Raw genomic sequence first — 21,724 nt, 5'->3', positions numbered from 1 at the left:
TCAACTTGCACTTTTACTGCTTATGGGGAGTGATGATTCATGTAGCTCAAGTTCCAAACCAACCAGCGGCGACTCAAGTAATGAAGAAGCTTCAGAAGCTAGTGTATTCAAGCAAGCTTTCAACATCACGTTATGACCATTGCCACCTTTCTTATACTTTTGGCCGCCAGCCAAGAGACAGCACGTCTCGTCTGAGGCTGCACATGGTTGTAAGCGCGGCTGAGTGCATACACAGCTGCACACCCTGCTTTAGAGGTAATCTGCTCGAAGTGTAAAGAGTGGGCATGACAAGAAGGTGTGGTACCATGTAAGCTGTCTTCCCGTGCATTTAGTATTGGAGGTTGTGTAATCTCAAGTTTCGGTGACTCGTTGGAGCGGGAGAAAGACAAAGCATTCGCTCCTCACTGCCAGCACTTTTCGTGATAACATTGTCCCAGTGTGGGCAACACTATCAGCGGCGGGGGCGGAGTTCAGGTGAACGTGCGACTGGCTTCGCTTAATTCATACCACTGACGTGCAGATATGGTCAACATATGTGGCATGAAACAGTATCATTCGGCGCTGACTCCATCGCTGACTTTCAAATTTATCAAAATGAATTGTTTTCTCATTCAAGTCTGCTTTCTTTGATTGTCCGATAATTCGGTAAATTCTGTGGTCCCTTTCCATGTAAGAAAAATTGACTGGCAACTGCACTTATTGGCATAAAGGGTGGAATTTCAATACAGAATTTTGATTAATGAAGGAAATTGCCGATTTTATCGACTTTGTTATGACACGGTTTAAAGGTACAACCTTCACTACTGACCCAGGTTGACCACATTTTAGCATTTATTCATTGGAGTACAAACGCCATTGTCACAAAACATAGACTAGAGGACATAGACATGGTATGTACGATTGTATAACACTCACTTGCAGATCAGGTCGCAAACATTGTCTCTCTTGCTTACGCCTGTTAAATATTTATGAACAATGCAACATTTGCCATGTATAAATATGATTCAATGAATGCAGCAGAAGTCATGCCATTGCCATCATGTGATCATCGCCAACATAGTTGTCTTGCTGCCGTTGTCACACACATGCACGCTCATGTCACAAATATAACATTCGATTTACACATCCACTCGGTAATGCTTTGCAAAACCTCAAACAATGCTAAATAGTCAGCTACCTGTAAAATACTTCACATAAGATTGATTCCCACAGTGCAGGAATGTGCACAATTTTTCTTCTGTTTAAAATTGCAGCATGTAGGAATTATGTTTACAGAAATTTAGTTTCCTGAAATGGATAATGATGGCATTTTTCGATTAATGTACAAGCACCCATAATCACGTTTTATCATGCTGATTGAGTTAAAATAAATGCTTCCTATACACTAGTACAATTTATATACAAATTTTTTCTCAGAAACGCACGAAAAGTGTGGTGTGCAATCTATACAAAGGTGTGATTTATAGTCCAGCAAATATGACATATACAAAGCCTATATGTGCTCCTAATGCAATTGCAGTAAACTCTCGTTAACTCAAACTCTGATACCTTAAATGTTAACTCCACATGTTTTCCACCTCATCATGAAGACGTATTTGCGCTGGTATGCATATCTTGAATCTTGATTGCAAATATAGAAGAGAGATATCCATACCCAAAGGTTCTCATAACTTTGTGTGTAGCTATGACATCCCCAGCTAGTGAAAACAGAATTCTGTGGCCATGGCAACTTCGGATTAACAATGCGAATAAAGCTTGTCACGCGTCTTGTGGCAACGTCAGGTCATGCAATCCCCTGCAAGTCCCTGCCGCCCTCCCATCACTCCCGGTGAGGCGCACCTTCGCACTTTATGCAATACCGATCAAGGCAACTAGTGCCCTTAGCAACTTCTGCTATATGCCTCACAAATGAGAAAATGACACTTAGAACGACAGAAAGCTGAGCTAGTTGGTAAGGATAAAAGTGAGGCATGCAGACAGGACACAAGAGTAGAGAAGTAGACAACACGAACGCCGACTATCAACTGAAGGGAGCACTGAGGCGAAAAAAGAAAGAAGACATAAAACTCATCTGTGCATGCTCAGGAATGGTAACACCACGTGTCAATCGGGTACACGTGCCGGTCTACGTGCGAGATAACTGTTAAGGCACTTAATCTCTTCCTTATGTAAGGTAATCGAAGGCTGACTCACGCACGCACTTCCACCATTATAGATATGCCATGCCTCTACCATAAGACGCGTATCTTCATTCTTATGCCTGTACAATATTGCGCATTCATCTAACTCTGGCGTGCAGTTACAATCTCAGCAATGTAGCGAAAGATTAGAAGGCGATCCACCGGTTAACGACCTTTTATGTTCCGTTAGCCTCTGATTGATACACCGTCCCGTTTGCCCTACGTAGAACTGGCCGCAGCTAAGGGGAATTTTATACACCACACCTATACGACAGTCAGTAAAACTGTTGTTGTTATTGTGCTTTACTGGACAAATATCTGTTAGTTTTTTGCCTTTTACCCGTCCCTTTTTATTCTGTATGGCAGCGCATATCTTACCTAGCTTATTGGGAGCAGTGAAAGCAACATTAACATCATATCTACTAGCAACTTTTTTAAGCCTGTGCGACACTGAATGAATATACGGAATAGCCACTACTCTTTTTTGCTATTACTGCTTTCTATAATTACGTCCATTTCTCTCGAAACCGACTTCTTTAGGCGCTCAGCCACAGTGGCCACCGCTACACTAGGATACCCTGCTTCTAATAGACGCCGGACCTGCACATTAAAACTGGCGCTCATTTTGTGCATGCACGATCTGGTGAGGGAAGACTTAAGGCACGACATGGCAATTCCGTTTTTTACTAATTTAGAATGCTTGGATTGAAAGTTTCGCAACGGCTTCGAAGATCTTGGGGAGTACTCCCAACAAACATGATTTTGTTCGAAGATCAAGGAAATGTCAAGAAACTGAATTACGCGTCGCTGAGGAAATTCCTTGGTAAACTTTGATCCTCCCCCATAAAGTTTAAATTGCTCACTTACTGAGGTAGCAGCGGAATCGAATTCTTCCCTATTGCAGAAAATCAGGTAATCATCAACGTAACAAAATATCTTGATAACGCTATCACCTAAGGCTTTCTCTAAGCAGTTGTCAACCTTACTCAGGTAAATGTTGCTAAGAATAGGGGCAACCTTTGAGCCAATCAAATGCCTGATTTCTGCAGAAAAACGCCATCTCTCCACCCAATCAGCGTCGGCTTCAAGTACATTGAAAGAATTTCTAGAAAAGCTCCCGTGGAAACACCGCATCTGTCAATAAAAGCCGGCTCTTGCACTTGTTCTTTAATGCACTCATTTACGGAATTTAGCAACCCGTCATGCGGCAAGGAATAATACAGGTCTTCGATATCCATACGGATATCGAAGACCTGTATTATTCCTCTACTCTTGTGTCCTGTCTGCACACCTCACTTTTATCTGCATAATGAGAAAATGACAGGCGACTTCCACCAAATGATTGCCGGACAATTAATACTCTCCCTCCCTAACTGCCATTTTGCACTCAGAGCTGAGCACACCTATGCAATTTGTGTCACACCAACCAAGGACATATGATGCCAGAGAGAGCAACCAATGCCCAACCGTAGTTATTTTCCCCCATAAACAAGGGCAGAAAATGACACGTGACCAAAGTTTATCCACATTGCTAGCAAAGGCAAGGCCGAAAAGCAGTTCATGCAATAGCAATGCGGCTACATCTCAACACCAGTTGATGAAAATTACGCATCCATTACGTCAATAATGGAAACATTTGTAAAAGTGCAGACGATGTCATTAGAATAGGAAAATGTGAAGTCATAGGCTGTTTGCTTTCATTAACGAATAATTATGGGTATGAAACTGTGCATGCTTTCTGCAGTTTGCTCACGGTGATGCATGATGATATATCCCGAGATAGTATTACCGTTTTAACACCGCAATGTCATCAGAACTCTCTTATGCAGTACAGACATGCTTGTAATGTCATGCATTCATTGTATCTTTTGCTTGTTACATATTCTGATGTCTCTCTTATTACGCCTTTCCTATTGGCAGCAATGTGACAGCATCATCATATTTCTTTTGTGTATTTGCATATGTCTGCCTTGCCTATTAGGCTGTCGTTTCACTTACTTTTTCTATCCCCTTGAGGAAAAAGTTTGAAATCACGTGATGTTTGTATTACTCCTGCCTGGGCTTCCAAATGGAAGCTGGCAGTAATGTGAAATAAAATAAATAAAATGCTAAGCCATAAAAAGTAATGGCAATACATATATATCAACATTATAAGATTTGATCAGTAGCATAATTTTTTGTTGCCTCTTCACTAAATATTGTGTTTTAGCTGTGTTCAGTACCAGAGAAAACTACAGGTGGCATGCATGGTGTGCTATTGAAGAAGGAAGTGTGGTTTTTGTGGATTATTGCAACGTAGTGTTCTTTTTATCTTGACAGCGAAATAACAGACGTGTGTTGTCACTAAGGACACATGCATGTGGCACTAGTTCAAAATCTGGGCAAATGCACTGCTCAGAATTAATGAAAAACTCTCAAACCTCACTGGCGTTATTGCATGCCATTATACAATGAGGGCTTGAAATAAAGATGGATCAGTTAGGCTATTCATGTTGGGTTGTGACGGGAGGTTGTGGTGAATACTTTCACTTGCTTATGCATCACTTATACTGTTGTTGTGTTGCTCTGTGTATATAGTAAATGCAATGTTATGTAAACTGGAGGAGTGGGAGACTTAGTAAAATGAGCCTCGAATGGCAAACATTGATTTTTTTTTTCCCCACCAAGAAGTTGGCCCCACAAAATGTAGATGGCACTGCGGTGCCTCCACAAGCCACCATTGCAGGATGTATGGGAGTGTATGTATGTTCTGTGGGAGTTTCACTACCAGGCATACATATACCTTCACATGACTTCCGCCAAACTTGGCATGTCATATGGGCGTGCATGCATCTGTGTTGTTGGGGCCTAATTTCACATCAGTACCTATTGCCTTGCTGCATGTGGGTTGCCTAGGCAAAAGAGCAGCATCGGCAGTGGCATTGCATCGCGTGCACTTGCCTTTCACCAGTGTAGTGAGCAATTATGCCAGCACCAAGCTTAGACCCTGCGCCAAGCTGCACTCCCCGCTTATTCTTTTCACCTTCCTTTTCTCTATCATGGACCTTGCTTGTCTGTTCACTGCAGCCACTTCGTTGTGGCCTCGGGCAAGAGCGATGAGCCGGGTCTCTTTTTTCACCCCATTTCATAACACATATACTATAGTCTGTAACAACCAGACTATGTGCATTATGTTACATGGATAATGTGTTAATTCAGATCTGAACCATTTTGATGCAGCGCACTGTTTCACTTGGTTGTTGCTGTTGTTGTAACCTCTCTATTGTAACGCAGAATTTAGGTCATAAATAAATGAATAAATAGATCAATTTAAATGCTGTCAGTGATGCATAAATGTGGTTACAGCGTATTAATCATGACCATGAGCAAGACGATCAATACTTTTAAGCAAGTGCGACAAGTCCATACACTGAGCCCAAACTAGGCAAGTGTGCAAGCCCACAGCGAAGAACATGTGGCTTGATAAGGATGCCCACTTGAAATTCAGACAATGGTGAGGTGCAAACAGCATATCACTCATGGGCATTTGCTGAAAGTGTGACAGTTACACTTTCCCGCACTTCAGTTTTGGTTTTTTAAAGGGTCCCCGAAATGGTTTGGACAAATTTTGTAGACATGTAAGATACAGCTACAGCAAAAAATTAGTGCCCAATTTAAGTGAAGCATTTGATATCAAGAGATCTGTGGAAGATTACAATTTGCCTTCCTCCCTAGCCGTGCTCTTTCTCCTCAACTCGTTCGCCGAGTGATTGGGGCTAAGTTTCGCCTTCACTGGCTCTGCATTGTGATGCGAAATCATGTCGTCTAGTTCCGGTTGTCTTGAAGCTAGTGTTCGAAGCCTCTCCAATCTCACTGCTAGCCACCTGGCAGTCAATCCCCAGAGAGAGCTATACAAGCAGCGTGCATTGCAAGCGTTCTGTTGCAGCGCAGAGCATGTCCGGTATTCCAGTAACCACAGCCAAGCTGGGTGTTTTGGTGGATGGGCGAAGGCATAAACTAAAGTCCCTCCATACTACTACCACTGTGCTAAAGGAACTTTAGCGTAGACATACGTGGGTGGCCTGATTGGCCTGCACAGTCCAGCGCCACCCTGTGGCGCAGAGCTTACCCAGCCAAAGACAGAGCGAATATTGCTGTAATCAAGTGTAAAACATTTTAAACATTTAAAAAGACAACGTGTTCATAATTATGCTCCAGCCAAAAACTCACACCAGCTGCAAAGAAGAATACTGCTGTATTGGTTCTCTGTTTAGTTGAGCTCTATGCTACAAGGTGGCTCGTTCATGTCGTTAACGTTTGCGTGTCTGCTCATCCCCTAAAATGCCAAACCTTATTGTGGTACAGTTAAAACTCAATCTAACGAAATGCAATTTTACGAAGCTTCCCATCTAACGAAGAAATTTCCATTCCCCGGCAAGTACCCGTGAGGTTCAATGTTATCAACTCAAATTAAAAAACCAGCTTGCATTAAACCTGATTTAACAAAGAAATTTCCATTCCCTGGCAAGCACTCATAAGGTTCAATGTTGTTATCAACTTGAATTAACGAAACTAGTTTGCATTAAATTCGATTTAACAAAGCTTTTCCAGAAATAAATGAGGGAAGAAAGCTCTGATTTCTTTCTAATTTTGACGCAGACGGGTTTTTCTTCGAGCGTGCACTCTCTATCGCATTAAAACAATTAGGCGCCCTAGTCACGTCCTTAGCTGTATTTTGATGAAGCTGCACGCCGTGCCCATGCACGAAACAATGGGCTCTGCAGTCGCTAGCGTTTTTACATACGAAATGGCACTAGGGGTCGCAGTAGTTGGGCTGCCAGCGCAGACTTTTTACACGTGCATGCATGGGTTAACAGTAAATGCAATGCCGCGGTACCTTTTGGGTGTCACTACGTTACAGTTTTAAATTTTGAAGGACCGAAAAATCCCTTACTCGATTTTCTCGACTTCACGATCTAACGAAATAATTCTAGTGTGGTCACCACTTCGTTAAATCGAGTTTCAACTGTAGTAATCCTTCGATGTGAAGTGATGGCTGCAAATGTGTAGATACTGGTGCCGACTGGGTACCGACAGCCTGATGCGCTGCAGCCACTCCACTCACACGTTGCCTTGCAAAGAGACGCGATGTTGCAGCTTGACATGTCACTGATCACTATGCAGCGGCACGACTATTGCTTCCACAGCTGGTGATGAAGAAGACTGCTCATGTGCATGCAGCACGAGAATAAAACACGCTGGCGCTGTACCTGAGCAGCTGCAGTATCGGCTGCTCCAGAGATCCCGCAGAACCATGGCTGACTTGCTTAAATAAGCCGTGGCTACGTCTTCGCACTGCCTCCTACAAATCGGTGACACTGGATGACTAAGCCCAGCCATGCCAGCATAAATGCACCGACTCTATCAAGATGAGGGTGACGTGGTCTCCTGCGGTCTGGCAGATGTCCCGCAGTTGTAGGGTCTCTGGGAATTCTGCATCGGCATGCCGGACATCTGGTCCATCCAGCTGGACAGCCACGTCCATATCAACAAGGTTCCAGGCTCTGGCTGCATTCCAGGCTCTAGGTGTCACCCCCAGGCCCCGTCTTTTAAGAAGACTTGTGGGCAGTTGTCCTTGCTCACTACACCACCTCGAGCGCTCGGTCACAACGGCTCTCACCATTTGAACCATCGTGCCATTCTGCGTCTTGTTGTCCCATGTCGCCTGTGTCCACCCGTGCTGATCGTCAGCATGCGCTAGCCCCAGCGTCAAACCTCTACTTGGTCCGCGAGTCTCTTCTGAATCTCAAAGGCAGCTGTGCAATGACTCTTTCCAAAGAATTCATTGGGCCAAATGCAAGCGCTTTCGGCTATTCTATGGCCCGCCAATCTCCTTCCTTAGACGTTTCCACAAGCTAACCGCTTTTCGTTCGGGGCCACCTCACTCATCACGGATTCAGAGGCTTTCCCACCGACTCCCTTAGGCACAAACTTCCCTCTTGCAGGCACGATGATGCCACAAGCAGGACCTTTGCGACACCTTCATGTACCACCACAACCCTGATGCTATTGGCATTTGAGATTTCACCGCAAGCAGCAGCAGGCGACCCTTACGATGTTCTATGCTCGCACCTCTTGTGGATGCATGGCCCACCAAAGTTTTGCAGATGCAGCTATACCATCCGGTTTCTTCAGCTCGAGTATCCCTTCTATATTGTGAGTGACCAGCACTTGTGCTATCCCCACACAAATCCTGAGCTGCCAGACGGTCTTCTTATGGAGTTCCGACTTCTACCACGCCCGAGCATCTACGAGCACCTGCGGCAGGTCATGATTTTGCACTACGGCATCACTGTTGCAGAGTCTCTCTGAAAACCTATACTGCCAGTGCTGCCTGGTACATCTCTCTCGGATTGTGAACCCGACACTACCAACAACGAGAGCATCTGCTTTCCTTACCCTTCTGACGAAAGCACTGGCAAATCAAGCACCAAACGAGCAGCGGCCAAACTGACCACGCCATCTCGAGACCAAGGTCTTGCTGGTCATCACAATATGCTGCCCTGTACAATTGTACCCGCTGCTGAAATGGTGATACTGCATGAATCAGCAAGGACTACAAAGCACAGTAAGACTCGCAGTTCTCCACCACTGTCACCATTCGGTGACATCGTTTTCTGCGTTGTTCCCCTCAACGGCCTGAACACGGACTTTACTTGGACTTCTGAAGGATGCTACGAATTGCAACTTATGTGTATAGGCTTGCAGTTTCTCTTTTTTCTATATGCATGCCTTTTGCACATATTTCAAACGTGCTTCGCACTATAAGGGGAGCCCTGTAGTGGCCCGACTATCGCCTCCAGAGCCGGTGATGAAGAAGATGGCTCACGTGCATGTAGCACGAGAATAGACCACGTTGGTTAACAGACTTAGATGGACTAGTTGGTTGGAACTTGCTCTGTGCAGTAAAGCTCAGTTGAAGTTCGGCGACTGTCCTGGGTGCATTCTTTCTGTGTCCTGTCCTCAAAACGTGCCGTTATAACCATGTTCCATCTACAACGTGTTGGCAATCAACCTGGGCCGCCGTGGTATCAGCTGCTGCAGAGATCCTGTGGAACCATAGCTGGCTGGCCTAAATCAGGGTGTCTACCAAGTTGCCATTTCCAAATTCCCTGAGTTTTCCAGGTTTTCCCTGAGTGCCTTTGCCAAATTCCCTGAGCGACACAGAACTTTGTCTTATGTCAAGAGACGGGCTGACACCATGTCGCCTGATGGTGTCACTCTCTAGTAAGCATGCTACAAAATAAATAAAACGACTTAATCCAGCTTGAATAGTAAGGGGGAAGTGTTTATTTTATTCAAAAAGAAAACAGAAGGGAGGAGTTAGTAAAATGCACAGCGAAAAAAAAGATATATTGGAAAAAATGTGTACATCTCATAGTGAGACATTCTCAAATACAAATAAAAACGAGGTGCATACAGAAGCAAATATTTTACAAGATTAGCTATTTGCTGGATACTCCATATAAAAGGCAAGTCAAGGTGGGAGAATGCCTCTGAATTTTATAGTGACCCATCGTAAATATATTTTTTTTTTATTTGAATATACTGCAGGCCCTTCACGGCCCGTGCAGGAGTGGTACAGAGACGCAATGAAAAAAAAAATCACGATGACAAGTCAATACACTGAATGCAGTTAATAAAAGAGTCGATGTTATTGCAACACACAATATCGTTAGTTAACTTGTTCCACTGGAAAATGGCTGACGGAAAAAGGGAATGCTTGTGAACATTAACGCGACTTCGGGGAAGATAGATTGTTTTGGAGTGATTAAGTCTGGTTGAACGTTTTGGAGGATCTTGGAGGTAATGAGAACGTGCTATTTGGAAATGACCATGGTATAATTGATAGATGAATTTTAGTCGCGAAATTGCTCTTCTCTGCGAGAGGGGTTTTAGGTTAGCTCTTGCTAGCAGACCCGAGACACTGGACTGCCTTTTGTAGTCCGAATATACAAACCTAATTGCTAATTTTTGTATGCGTTCTATTTTATTTATAAGGCATTTTTGATGAGGGCTCCAGATTAGATCAGCGTATTCTAGGCATGGTCTTATTAGTGTTTTGTACGCGTTTAGTTTGAGGTGTGGTGGTGCTGCACGCAGTCTCCTTTTTAAAAAGGTAAGTTTGCCTATGGCTTTTTGACACATGGTCGAAATATGAGGTTCCCAGTTAAGGTTAGGCGTGAGTTTAATGCCTAGGTATTTTACCTGGTTGCTCTTGTTGATTGTTGACCTTCCGATCGAATATGAAAAGTTAAGCGGGAGTTTCTTATTTGTGAAAGACATGTAATGTGTTTTTGATGTGTTTAGTTTCATGCCCCAAGTGTTGCACCAAGAGTAAATTGTTTGAAGTGAATTATGAAGTTCTATTTGGTCTTCTTGGTTGTGTACAACTGTGTACACGACACAGTCATCAGCAAACAGGCGCATCTGAATTGAGTTTTTAACGCAAAACTGGATGTCGTTTATGTACATCAAGAACAAAAGTGGTGCCAGAACTGATCCTTGAGGTACTCCGGAGTAGACATCGAGTGGTTGTGAAAGATTATTATCGATTGAAACGCTCTGTTTACGATTGGTTAGAAAACTGTTGATCCAGGATATTATTTTATTACTAATACCGAAAGCCGATAATTTTGTGATTAAATCCTGCTGCGGAACTACGTCAAACGCTTTAGAGAAGTCTAAAAAAACTGCATCTAATTGGCCATCATTATTAAGTACGTTAGCTATGTCATGAGTTAACTCTGCTAGTTGGGTTATGGTTGACAGGCTTGTTCTGAAACCATGTTGTTGTTTATATAGGAGTTCGTTTGTTTCTAGGTGAGTTATTATGGCCTTAAATATTACGTGTTCCATTATTTTGCAGCATGAGCTTGTTAATGACACTGGGCGGTAGTTATTTAAATCTAATTTCGAGCCCGATTTATGTATTGGAATTATTGCAGCCTTGCGCCAATCGTCTGGTAGCACTGATGTTTGAAGAGAAAGAGTGAATATTTTAAATAGATACTTTGATGTCCAACTTGCGTATCGACTTAAGAATGAGTTAGAAATTTGATCGGGGCCGGTAGATTTTTTAAGATCGAGTTTATGCAATAGAGACAGTATACCCTCTTCACTTACAGTTAATTCTTTCATTGGTATTTTGACATCGTAAGGTGTTAAAGCTGCATTTGTAGCATGTTTCGTAAAAACTGTCTGAAAGAAGTTATTCATCTCTTTAGCAATGTGTTCAGGGTCCTGAATAACATGATCCGAGATTTTGATTTGCGTTATTTTTTCTCGTTCATCTGACAAATATCGCCAGAATTTGTGAGGGTCATGCGCCATAAACGAAGGTAATGTAGTGTTGAAGAAGCGGGCTTTTGCTTCCGATATTTTTTGTTTGAATGTAACGATAAGATCGTCTAACGTAACTAATATAGTAACTTATATTCATTAATTGTAAAGTGAGTCGTACTACGTTTCTTCAATAAATATATTGAATCATCTGCTCAAATTACTTGTAAAGGTTAATTATTGGGCCCAAGCATTACAACAACGGAAGAAATAATCTTTTGCGATTACTACCGAAACCCCCACTTCGCTTTCACGAAGGCATTACCCTCTTGGAAGAAACGTCAAAGAGGGCAATGCCTTCGTGAAAGCGGTCGTTTGAAGAGATACATTTCACTGAGAAGTGGATGGGTGTACCTTAAGAAAGCAGAATGTGCAATTTACTGAAAGCCTAATGTTCAGTGTCTATTCCTTGTAAGCACCTCACCGTAAGGGCAAAAATAAGTTGCGTTCGCAAATGTTATGCCGTGACCGAAGGGGAAATTACGAGATTCGCAGTGTGTTTCTCCGGTGTTCTTGGTGAGCTAAACAAGCCATCTTGTTTATTTCTAAGGGAAATTAGGGGCATGGTATGTATAAGGTGTAGGCAATGAATGGGTGGGTTAAATGCACATTTTCAAGTAGAATAGGTATGCAAGTGGTCCATAGCCTCATTAGTTTGTTTTACGAGCGGTGTAAGACTTACACTGCTGCGCTTGCATAATTACAATAACAACTGAGATAAAATTGTGCGAAGAGGAGAAATACGCCAAGTTTACCAAGTTTATGTGCGATGGTAAATGCATGTTAATCAAATACAACATCAAATATATAATAGTGAACAAGTGTTCGAAATTATCACGTTACTGCTATTGTCCCAAGAGAGTTTCAGATACTTTATACTTTGAAGGAATAGGCAGCATTTCAAGTGGAATGTGTTGCATAGTTTTAATATTTCTGGGTTATTGAGAAGCGTTACGAACAATCATTGAACCCTCATTCTTTTGTACTTACTTTGTCATACGTGATATATTAGTTTCGGCTGGTATTCTCACTGAACTAAAGAAGGCAGCTTCGTTAGGTTTGGTGACTGTAAGGAAAAATTAAAGGGTGAAGTGGAGGTGAAGTTCCAAATAAATGGCTTTCGTAATAAATTACGTATGCAAGCACTCCAGTGTGTTTGAGCGTGCCTAACGAGAGCGAAAGAATTGAGCCCGCTGCTCTGGCAGCACTATAAAAGCCGCCAAGACCAAATTTAGCGAAAATTGGTGGCGCCCAATGGAAACTTCCTGTGTGAAGTGGTTGGATCAAATACAGTTTTTGTAAAAATTTTCTTATACAAGCATTAGAGTGTGTGATATGGCCGCTATCAAATATGCTTCTCGGTGTCCCGACATAGCTATAGTTTACAACAGGTTCATATCTTGTGGTAAGTGGAGGGGGGCCATTGTAACTGCAATATGTGACAAAATTTTTACGTTCCTGGTTCGGTAAAAAGCGCAAATAATAATGAGCCATCATTTTTCTTTCCTTATTTTCATGTGTCATAACACCTTCCGTCCTTGCTTCAGCGATGTCCTCCATGAACTAAACAATACATGTTGTTTATATTTGGCGAAAATAAACGGCGCATTATCACCAATATGAAGGCAAACTTCGAAGATAAAGAACTAATTATGATATTTTTAGTATATTAAGCATGTAAGCTATTTGGAGCTTTATGAATGCGTTTTGCGAACAAAGAACTTATCCCATTGCCCTGGAATAACTGTGAACTCAACAGATATCAAATCTAGTGGAAATTGAGTGTGTGGGAAGGGTGGGGAGGGCATTATAAAGTACTAAAGCATTGCATACCCCCTCAGCAGTTGTAGTCGGGGTTTTTAACAGGTTCGTTGGATGTCCATTGTCTAGGGCCGAGATGGCGAGCCCACATTTTTTAATGTGTGAATATTGCAAGCAATTTATGTTGATTGTACGTCATCGCCTATAACCTCGACAGTACTATTACCTAAACTAGCCATACATTTATTTTGTAGACTTAAACAGCAAGTAAAATTCTTTGTTGAATAATTTAAATTCTCTGTAGCAAATGTGCCTTTTTATGTACGGTGTACTGCTGCTACTGGGCGCGATCCGAGACCACTGTGGGTGCACTCATTGCCTTTTGCCCCAGTCACATCTTGAGATGTTATATAGTTGCAAGAGATAAATGCAAATTCAGCTCATTTTTCGGGCCACCATGGTTCACCATGTGTGATTGATAAATAGGTCCCTGTCGGTTAAATAAACATAAACAGTTAAAACAGAAGTGGCATAAACGGTTAAAAACAGAAGCATTTCAGGCTATTTCACTTATTGTAATAGTAATTGGCAAAATATATATACACACACACGCATACACACACACATACACAGAGAGAGAGAACGAAAGGTCAGACCATCTGTGGTTTGCCCCCCCCCCCCCCACCCCGCACACGCACACACACATACTAGAAATAGTTGGTACGCCACTGCATGTCTTTTACTGACGCAGAACATCAGACAAAGCTCTGAAGGCCTGCCAGTATTAGGCACATCAGTGCTCATCCTGTGACAAAAGGCAGCGGGTTCACGCGTGTCCCGTGACAATTGCCCCTTCCCACGCTTGTTGAGCTTCACCGCAATAATTTGCGCACGCTTTTCCGCGTAATATTGCTGTAGTGAGGCAAAGCTGACTTTCGGCAACTGGCATTATGCAACGGGTCGTGCTTTCCGAGCTTCGAAGCCAATCGCGAGGACCACAAAGGCGGAGTAGGTGCCATTGCTGATAGCGGCGAATTATTTCAATGAAAAACACGGCACAGAACGGCAAGAAGCTTAATAGCGAACGTAGAAGCAGCTAGGCCTAGCGTTGCTGCGGTGGTGGCTACGGCTGCCAGCGGATCTGCGTGCGAGAGCGTTCGAGCAGCGACGAGGTAATCAAAACGGTGGCGGTGGTGGTGGTTTTATTAATGCCGTTTCGGACCTGCCATAACGGCAAGAAGTCCGGAAAATCGGATGGCGAAGGGTTCTTGCATCCGAAATTTCAGACGTTATTATACATAGGCTCTATAAGGCCTAGCTTTATTTTTCTTCTTTTTTTTTTTTTTTTGGTATGGGGTACATGGTGATGCCACGAAGCCGTCCAAATTATCGGGAGTCCGGAAAGTCGGTCGTTGACTAAACACTGGTAACTCCTCCTACTCGAGACAGCTTTACCACGATTTTCTTTCGCTTTCAATAATATTACTGCTAATTTTCCCTGGTAGAAGCACAAATTCCCTGAGTTTTTCCAGACTATTGAAAATCCCTGAGAATTCCTGGTTTTCCCGGTTGGTAGACACCCTGTAAATAAGCCATATGGCTATGGTGGCTACCTCTTCGCACCGCCTCGCACAGCTAGATCTGCAGCCCACAATGTAATAAGGGTGATTCATGGCGCTCTCGAAAAGAAAGCTTGAGACCAACACTGAACATGCAGCTCGCGCCAACATGAAGGACATTGTAACACAAGCAGACGACACTTATTGTCTGCCGGAAGTGTTTGAGTGTAGTGATAAATCGTCATTGCATGTTCTCTTTCTGTTACTTAATTTTTACAGAAACAAATTAACCAACCATCCAATTGTTATGAACAACATTTGTTCCCCACGAAGTTGGAAAAATTATCGATGACGCAATCTGGGTAGCCAGTCACCCAACTGATGTCAGTTGGGCCAAATGCTTCAACAGGAATGGGGCGGCTGAAAACTCAGGGGAGTGGTGCCACTGCGATCAGTAGCGATGCTCACTTTGAAGACCTTATAATAAATAACATGCTTTACGCGGAGCACTTAAGTGTGTTGCTTAATGATCAGAAGCACCTACCCTAACGACTCAGTATGTTTGTACAAGAGCATCAAAATCATTTCAGGGTCACAACAGAACTGCTTGTTGGCCTAGTTGGCGCTTGCTAAAAGACATGTTTTTTGCCACAATTTAACAGGCACAGAAGGAAGACACATAAAGACAACACGGGCGGGATCCCTTTAGGTGAAACTGTCTGGAATTCATTACCCTGGAGAAATTAATGTGTCAGCTTAAAAATCAACTCTCTTTTTTTCTGTCAATTTGTCGTTTCCCGACTACAACAGAGCCCATTTAGGGCCTAAAAATAATGACCCTGGCAACTATAGCTACACGCCCACTCAGTTCCATATTTAGAGCGTTAATGTCAATTTGGCCACTTTTCTGGCTTTATATCTCCGATCTCACAAAAATAATGCAGCATGTTCTACAGAGTGAGTTAGGTGACGTGCCTGGCTTTAATTCTGGAGAGCTTAAAGAAGATCGAAGATGGCTCTCTTTTAAATTGATTTTCAAAATAGTGCATTTTTATATAGACATGCCCTTACTTTTTAAGCATTTTTGGTTAGCCTTGGATGTCACTCTTGGAAATTACATTTAGCGCACTTGTTAACCAAATATGTGGCAGCACTCTGGAAAATTATGAAAATTCCGACTTTTATAGTACATGCAGAGCAAAAAAATCTAGAAGTTGAGCACTACTGAACTATGTGCCATATATACGATTCTTTTCTTATGATAACAACACTGGTGAAACACGATGATAGCAGCCGCACATGTGGCACAACGCAGACAACAAGAGAGCATGAGGGTCGGCCAGCTGCGACCATGAAGACTGATAGAACGAGCTGAGTGAGGTTCGTGAAACAAATCCCGAGAAGGCAACCAGAGTGTACTGCTGGGCAGCCTCATGATGGTTCTCAAGCTATCAAGCCAAGGTCCTGCCCGTGTCCTGTGCCTGGCCTGTTCTTGTGCTCTTGGATCCAGTTCCTGTACTACCAGTTATCTTGAGCCACCAACCAAGTGGCTTGTCATTGCATAACTGCCACTGCCGACCTGGTTGATCTCCAAGCTGCTTTCACTACAAATGTTGTGTTTTAGTAAAAGAAGGTCGACCGTATGCCGTAACGCTTGAATCTCGTGCGTTAGTGGACAAGTGACTGGAACTGTGCGGTATGCCGTGTCACAGGACTTCACATGTTAAAAGATAATCTTAATCTGTGTTAGGGAATCTTATTCCTATCTGTGTAAGAGTGCAATTGTACATATATGTCCGCCTATTCTACATGTCCAATTATTGCCTTCAAACAAACATGACTGTCCATGTTATTACTCTACATTATTTGTCGTCCACGACAGGACTAAACTCTCGTAACACCTTTGAAAGCCTCACTTTGTTCACATGCGGTGAGGAAAAAATCAAAGGCTATAATCGGACAGGTAGAACAGGCGGACATATAATTACAACTGCACTCTTACACAGATACAAACAAGGTTCCCTAGCACAGATTGAGATTATCTATTAACATGTGAAATCTTGTGACACGGCATATCGCAGAGTTCCAGTCACTCACCCACTAACGCGCGGGATCCGTCGCGGCATATGGCCCAGCTCAGATTGCTCACATTTGGTAGCAATCTTCGTTGACCAAAGCACAACGTTTGTGGCAGAGGCAGCTTGGAGTGGTGGCGGAGACGCAATGACGAGCTGCTTGGGTGATGGCTCAGGATAACTGGTAGAACATTAACTTAAGAGCACAGGAACTGGCCAGGCACATGACGTGGGTAATACCTTGGCTCAACAGCTCACGATCCGTCACGAAGATGCCCAGTAGTACACCCACGAAACTCTCTCAGGACTCGTTCCACAAACCTCACTCGGATCATTCTAACGGCCTTTGTGGTCGCAGCTGCCCGTACGCTAGTGTCTTTCGATTCTTTCCCTTCTTCTGCATGACCCTCGAGCTCTCTTATTGCCCACGTTGTGCCGTATGTGTAGCTGCCATTGTTGTCTTTCACCACAAGCACCAACACTGCAAGGTAACAACACTTTATTAATGCATGCTGTTCATAGTATGTCACCAAAATTTTTCATACCCACAGCTGCAACAAATTTTTTCTGCAATCTCATAGGAATCCCCTCTTTAAGCAATTCACAAGGAACTGGTTCCGGCTCAGTGTTGAGTTTTGAATTTTTTTTGCCGAAGGCAAAATGTTTTTCGCAAAACTAAGATTGGTTTTGTGGTTGAGGGGACTTGGACAGCAAAATATTTCTTTTTTTGGTGAAATTAAAAGGGGCCGGCAGACATGCATCAACATTCTAACTGAACACATCAGTACATTCTTTCATGTTTAGCAGAGACAGACGACAGCGGCTCACCAGATGGCTTGAGACGGCTCCAGATATCTGAAAGCGCCCATAAGGCTTGCCTCAAGCTGAGGAGGAAGCGGAATATCTTGTTGTAGCGCAGCAGACAAGCCCGAGTGATCACCACGTTCAGCGGCCACTCCACCTGAAGGCGACATGATGATTACCCGTTATTCACTGCTCAGCCTCAAATGGTAGGACATCGCACGGTGCTAAACCCAGCTCAAGTATCATTAATTTTGTTGCATTTAGGCAGTCATGTATCACAATCAGATTAGAAGTTCTTATGGTGATGTAGTCTATCAACGTTTTGGAGAAAATACTATAAGAATGTGGATCAACTTTTGGTAACTGGGGTAATGGAATTAATTGTTCTGTGTTTCAGCACCTGCACAGGCTTTACAGCATGCATACCCTGCTAATGTTCACCAAGCTGTCAAAAAACACTGGCACAACATACAATCATGAAAGCACTGGCATTCAGCCTCTCCCACAATCAGAATATTTTTTTGCATTAATTACGTGGGTAATTAGTCAATATTAATTAAACAACGCTTCATTTTTGCATTGAGCGCATGATTTCCAATGCGAAATCTTTTCTTGTTTCCTAAATCATCTCACTCAGTCATTTTCTTTGTAATTTCTGTTCTTCATAATTATTTTTTCCAAGCTTTACTCGTATCATGCAAAATAAAAAAAGTGCCATGTGTCCTTGCATGTGTGTGCCACGACAACAGTTGTAGAGCTGTTGACAAAGCCATTATCTGCGTATGTGAAATGCCTGTCTTATTCATTTGTTCAACATGCTTTTTTGTCGTTTCTCCAGATTCCAGCTCCAGCTTCTCAAAAACTGCTTTTGATGCCACCTGTGCCCTCGATGAACTAAAGTACAGCCAATACTGCAGCAGTGTCTACTGTTCTCGAGGACACAAGCCCAGTTTTCAGGCACCTCTTCTACACTAAAGCCTCAGATGATTTGTCTGTATCTTGGAACCTTGTGTAAGGAGTTTTGGCATACTAAGCCTGTTGCACAGTCACAGGCTATTTTACAATGTCGCTGCTCAAGGGTGGATCATTGGTCCTGGTATTGATGGTTTTCCAGCATGATGATGCTCGGTGATTATTGGAGTTAATTGGCACAAGGGCCAGATGTGGGCAAAGAGCGCCAGGGCTATGGTAATAGACTGTCATGGGTAAATGAATAATGAATATTGGTATGTGGATGAAACATGGCTGTATAGAGACCTAAAAAATACTGGCTGAGAAGTGCGTAAATATATTCATAATAAAACTGATCAAGAATATAGTGTTTTGTGGCACAAGGGTCAATAAGACCAAAGAGCGCCAGGCCAGTGGTAATGAGTTCGAAGTGAAGCGGTGAATTACGAGCAATGAAAGCAACGGGGCTGTAAAGGGGCCTAAAAGACCATCGCTGTAAAGTGCGTAAAACCTACATATAATAAAATTATGGTAATGGCTATGAAATATGCTGAGGACACGAAAGATACATTGTGACAGAATTACGATGTACTAAAATTTGTCAGAGGAAAACAATTTCCAAAAAGCACTACTGCCTTGTACAAGTGCAAGTGCAAGGACCTGAAGGCGTGTGCTATACAAAGACTACTGTCACAGCGGCATCCTCTGGAAAAAGGATGCACTACAAAACTATTGGGCTATTAACATTCAAGAAACCTAGGACAGCTTTGGTGTTAGAGAGCAGTTCCTCACCAAGAAACATAACGGGATGCAGAAGGACAAAATAGCGGTATGCTAGAGGAAAATGTTTCCTTCTCTCTCTTTTGGCTTCCCAACACTCCACGAGGATGTGGAGGACAGTAAGCCTCTCACCCCATTTACCACCTGGTTGGAGGTTCACTGCCAGTCAATAAAAAATTGTGAGTACCATATGTGTGCTCTATTCTGAGACGACAGAATAGGACATCTGATCTTTTTGATTTCATAATTGAGGGCCAGAAACATTACTTTGGCTTAATCATGTGAAGCTTATTGCTCGTTTCAGCATCCCGCAAGCATTGCCAGTGGCTTTGCAGTTTGTTTCGTAGGAAAGGCTTCAGATCTGTGGCCGGGGCAGCAGCAGAAGGCAGCAGTGATTTTGCCTGCAAGCATATTTGTTGTAGCTTCGACGGGGCGGCCGGCCGGAGGTTCCACGGCATGAGGCCTAAATGGCCGGGGTGCGCAGCGCCTCAAGAAAGAGCCAGACTGCTTCAGTCGGGGACCAGACAAAGAATGAATTTTTATTTCTGCGAGGGGAAACAGGAGGCAACTTAAACGACCCAAAACCGAAACCAGAAGCCAACACAGGATACCACATCACCTCTCCCTTGAAAGGAAAATGCGCTACTAGCTCTCCTTGCAACAAAAGTAAGCCATGAGTCACAGAAGAACACATGTTAGCATTGTAACACACATGTTTAGTGATGACATATTTACACAATAGAAAATGACATCTTTGGCTTCCCCATTTTAAGAAAAACGCACAACATGAAAACTGAAAATGAACACGATTTCACTCCAGTTCTGCAGAGTTTCAGTACCCGTCTTGGGAAGACGGTGATATGCAGCCTTGCACACACAGATCGCACATGAAAAAAATTCACAGAGTACAAAAGTAGACAGTGCAAACATCTGTGTGCCCCATGGGGCAGCACCAATGGGTGGCTCATTCGCCCTGGGCCTGACTCGAGACAGTCTCTTTGGCTGTCGTGGATTGGGGATTGTGCATACAAGCACTTTACACTCCCAAGTTGGGATAGTTCTCCCGTAAGGATGCTAACAACTTATTGCTCGAAATTTCTGACGTTTCTATACATTGATTCTATGGGGTACGTGGTGGTGCCACGAAGGCATCCGAATTATGGTGCATGTTCCGAAAATCGGGCGTCTGGAAAATCTGTCGTTGACTGTACATTGGCAACTCCTCCAGCCGACAACAGGGCGTCAAAGACGATTCGTTACGATCCCTCTGTTACTCGAAGCGAGTATTAGCGCGACTTCCATTCCCTTTCAATAAAGTTACAGTTCATTTTCCCTGATAGAAGCACAAATTCCCTGCGTTGTCCCTGAGTATTTCCAGACTATTCAATATCCCAGAGAATTCCCGGTTTTCCCGGTTGGTAAAAAACCTACATCTATTTCTTTGCCAAGTTCTCTCACATGCAGTGAGAAAGGTAGTCTCATAGAGGGTAGATTACGAAAGAGCGTTGCACACGTCAAGTCGTTAATGGTTGTAGAACACAGATGTTGCTGATTAGAGTGCACTTTGAGAAAACAGGTGAAGCTTATATAGCTGATATATGTTCTCTGCAAATGAAGTGGCCACTCCTTTGATTCTACGCATAAACTTTCGGCAGGGCTTGTTCTGAAAGCGCCAGTGGCTAAATGGATACCTAGATGGTGGACGGGATCTAGCATCTCTAGCGTGGTCAGGGCAGCATGATGGCACCATAGTCCAATTGTGACTGAATTGGGCTCTTGTGAAGATTCATTTAACACTTATTGTCACTACCCCATGTTGTGTGGGATAGAATATTCAGTAAGTTCATTGTTCTTAGACATTTTCTTTTAATATATTATTACGATATCATTGAGCGATGCTCAAAAGGCGAGCTGCCGCAAGAACGACAAAGAAGTTGGTCGGTGCCCTTGGCACGAGCGAGTGTCAGCCTGGCTGCCTGGCTCCAGTGTAAATAGCGTGTAAATAGCATCTTTCATCTGTGTCTTTCCACACGTAACATCTCTGGTGGAGGTCAGCGATCCCCGTCCTCACCACGGAACTCCGAAGTGGTCGGCACACCGAGCATGTCACCATGCCTCCCGGTGACGAGCCCACCTCTGCAACAGCTTTGGCTTGTCTGACTGCTCCAATCGTCATGGTTGCCCCACATCGTGACCCAGGTGTGTTCTCTAGCCTGGAGGGACAGGATGTCGA

The 21,724-nt window shown here is 43.4% G+C and overlaps 1 protein-coding gene across 4 annotated transcripts in view; it reads right to left on the bottom strand.

Annotated features, from left to right (window-relative positions):
* The window catches only part of Grip163 (gamma-tubulin complex component 6), a 525,896-nt gene that overhangs the window by 45,984 nt on the left and 458,188 nt on the right, over window positions 1-21,724 (bottom strand). For all 4 annotated transcript variants that reach the window (XM_075670058.1, XM_075670059.1, XM_075670060.1 and 1 more), the window contains one exon: window positions 17,785-17,917. In XM_075670058.1, coding sequence (XP_075526173.1) covers window positions 17,785-17,917 — 133 coding nt within the window. The remainder of the gene's footprint in view (window positions 1-17,784; window positions 17,918-21,724) is intronic.

This window comes from Dermacentor variabilis, chromosome 9 (genome assembly GCF_050947875.1).
Source record: "Dermacentor variabilis isolate Ectoservices chromosome 9, ASM5094787v1, whole genome shotgun sequence".
Lineage (NCBI taxonomy): Eukaryota > Metazoa > Arthropoda > Arachnida > Ixodida > Ixodidae > Dermacentor > Dermacentor variabilis.
Note: the sequence above shows the minus strand (reverse complement) of the source record. Positions and strands in the feature narration are given on the sequence as shown.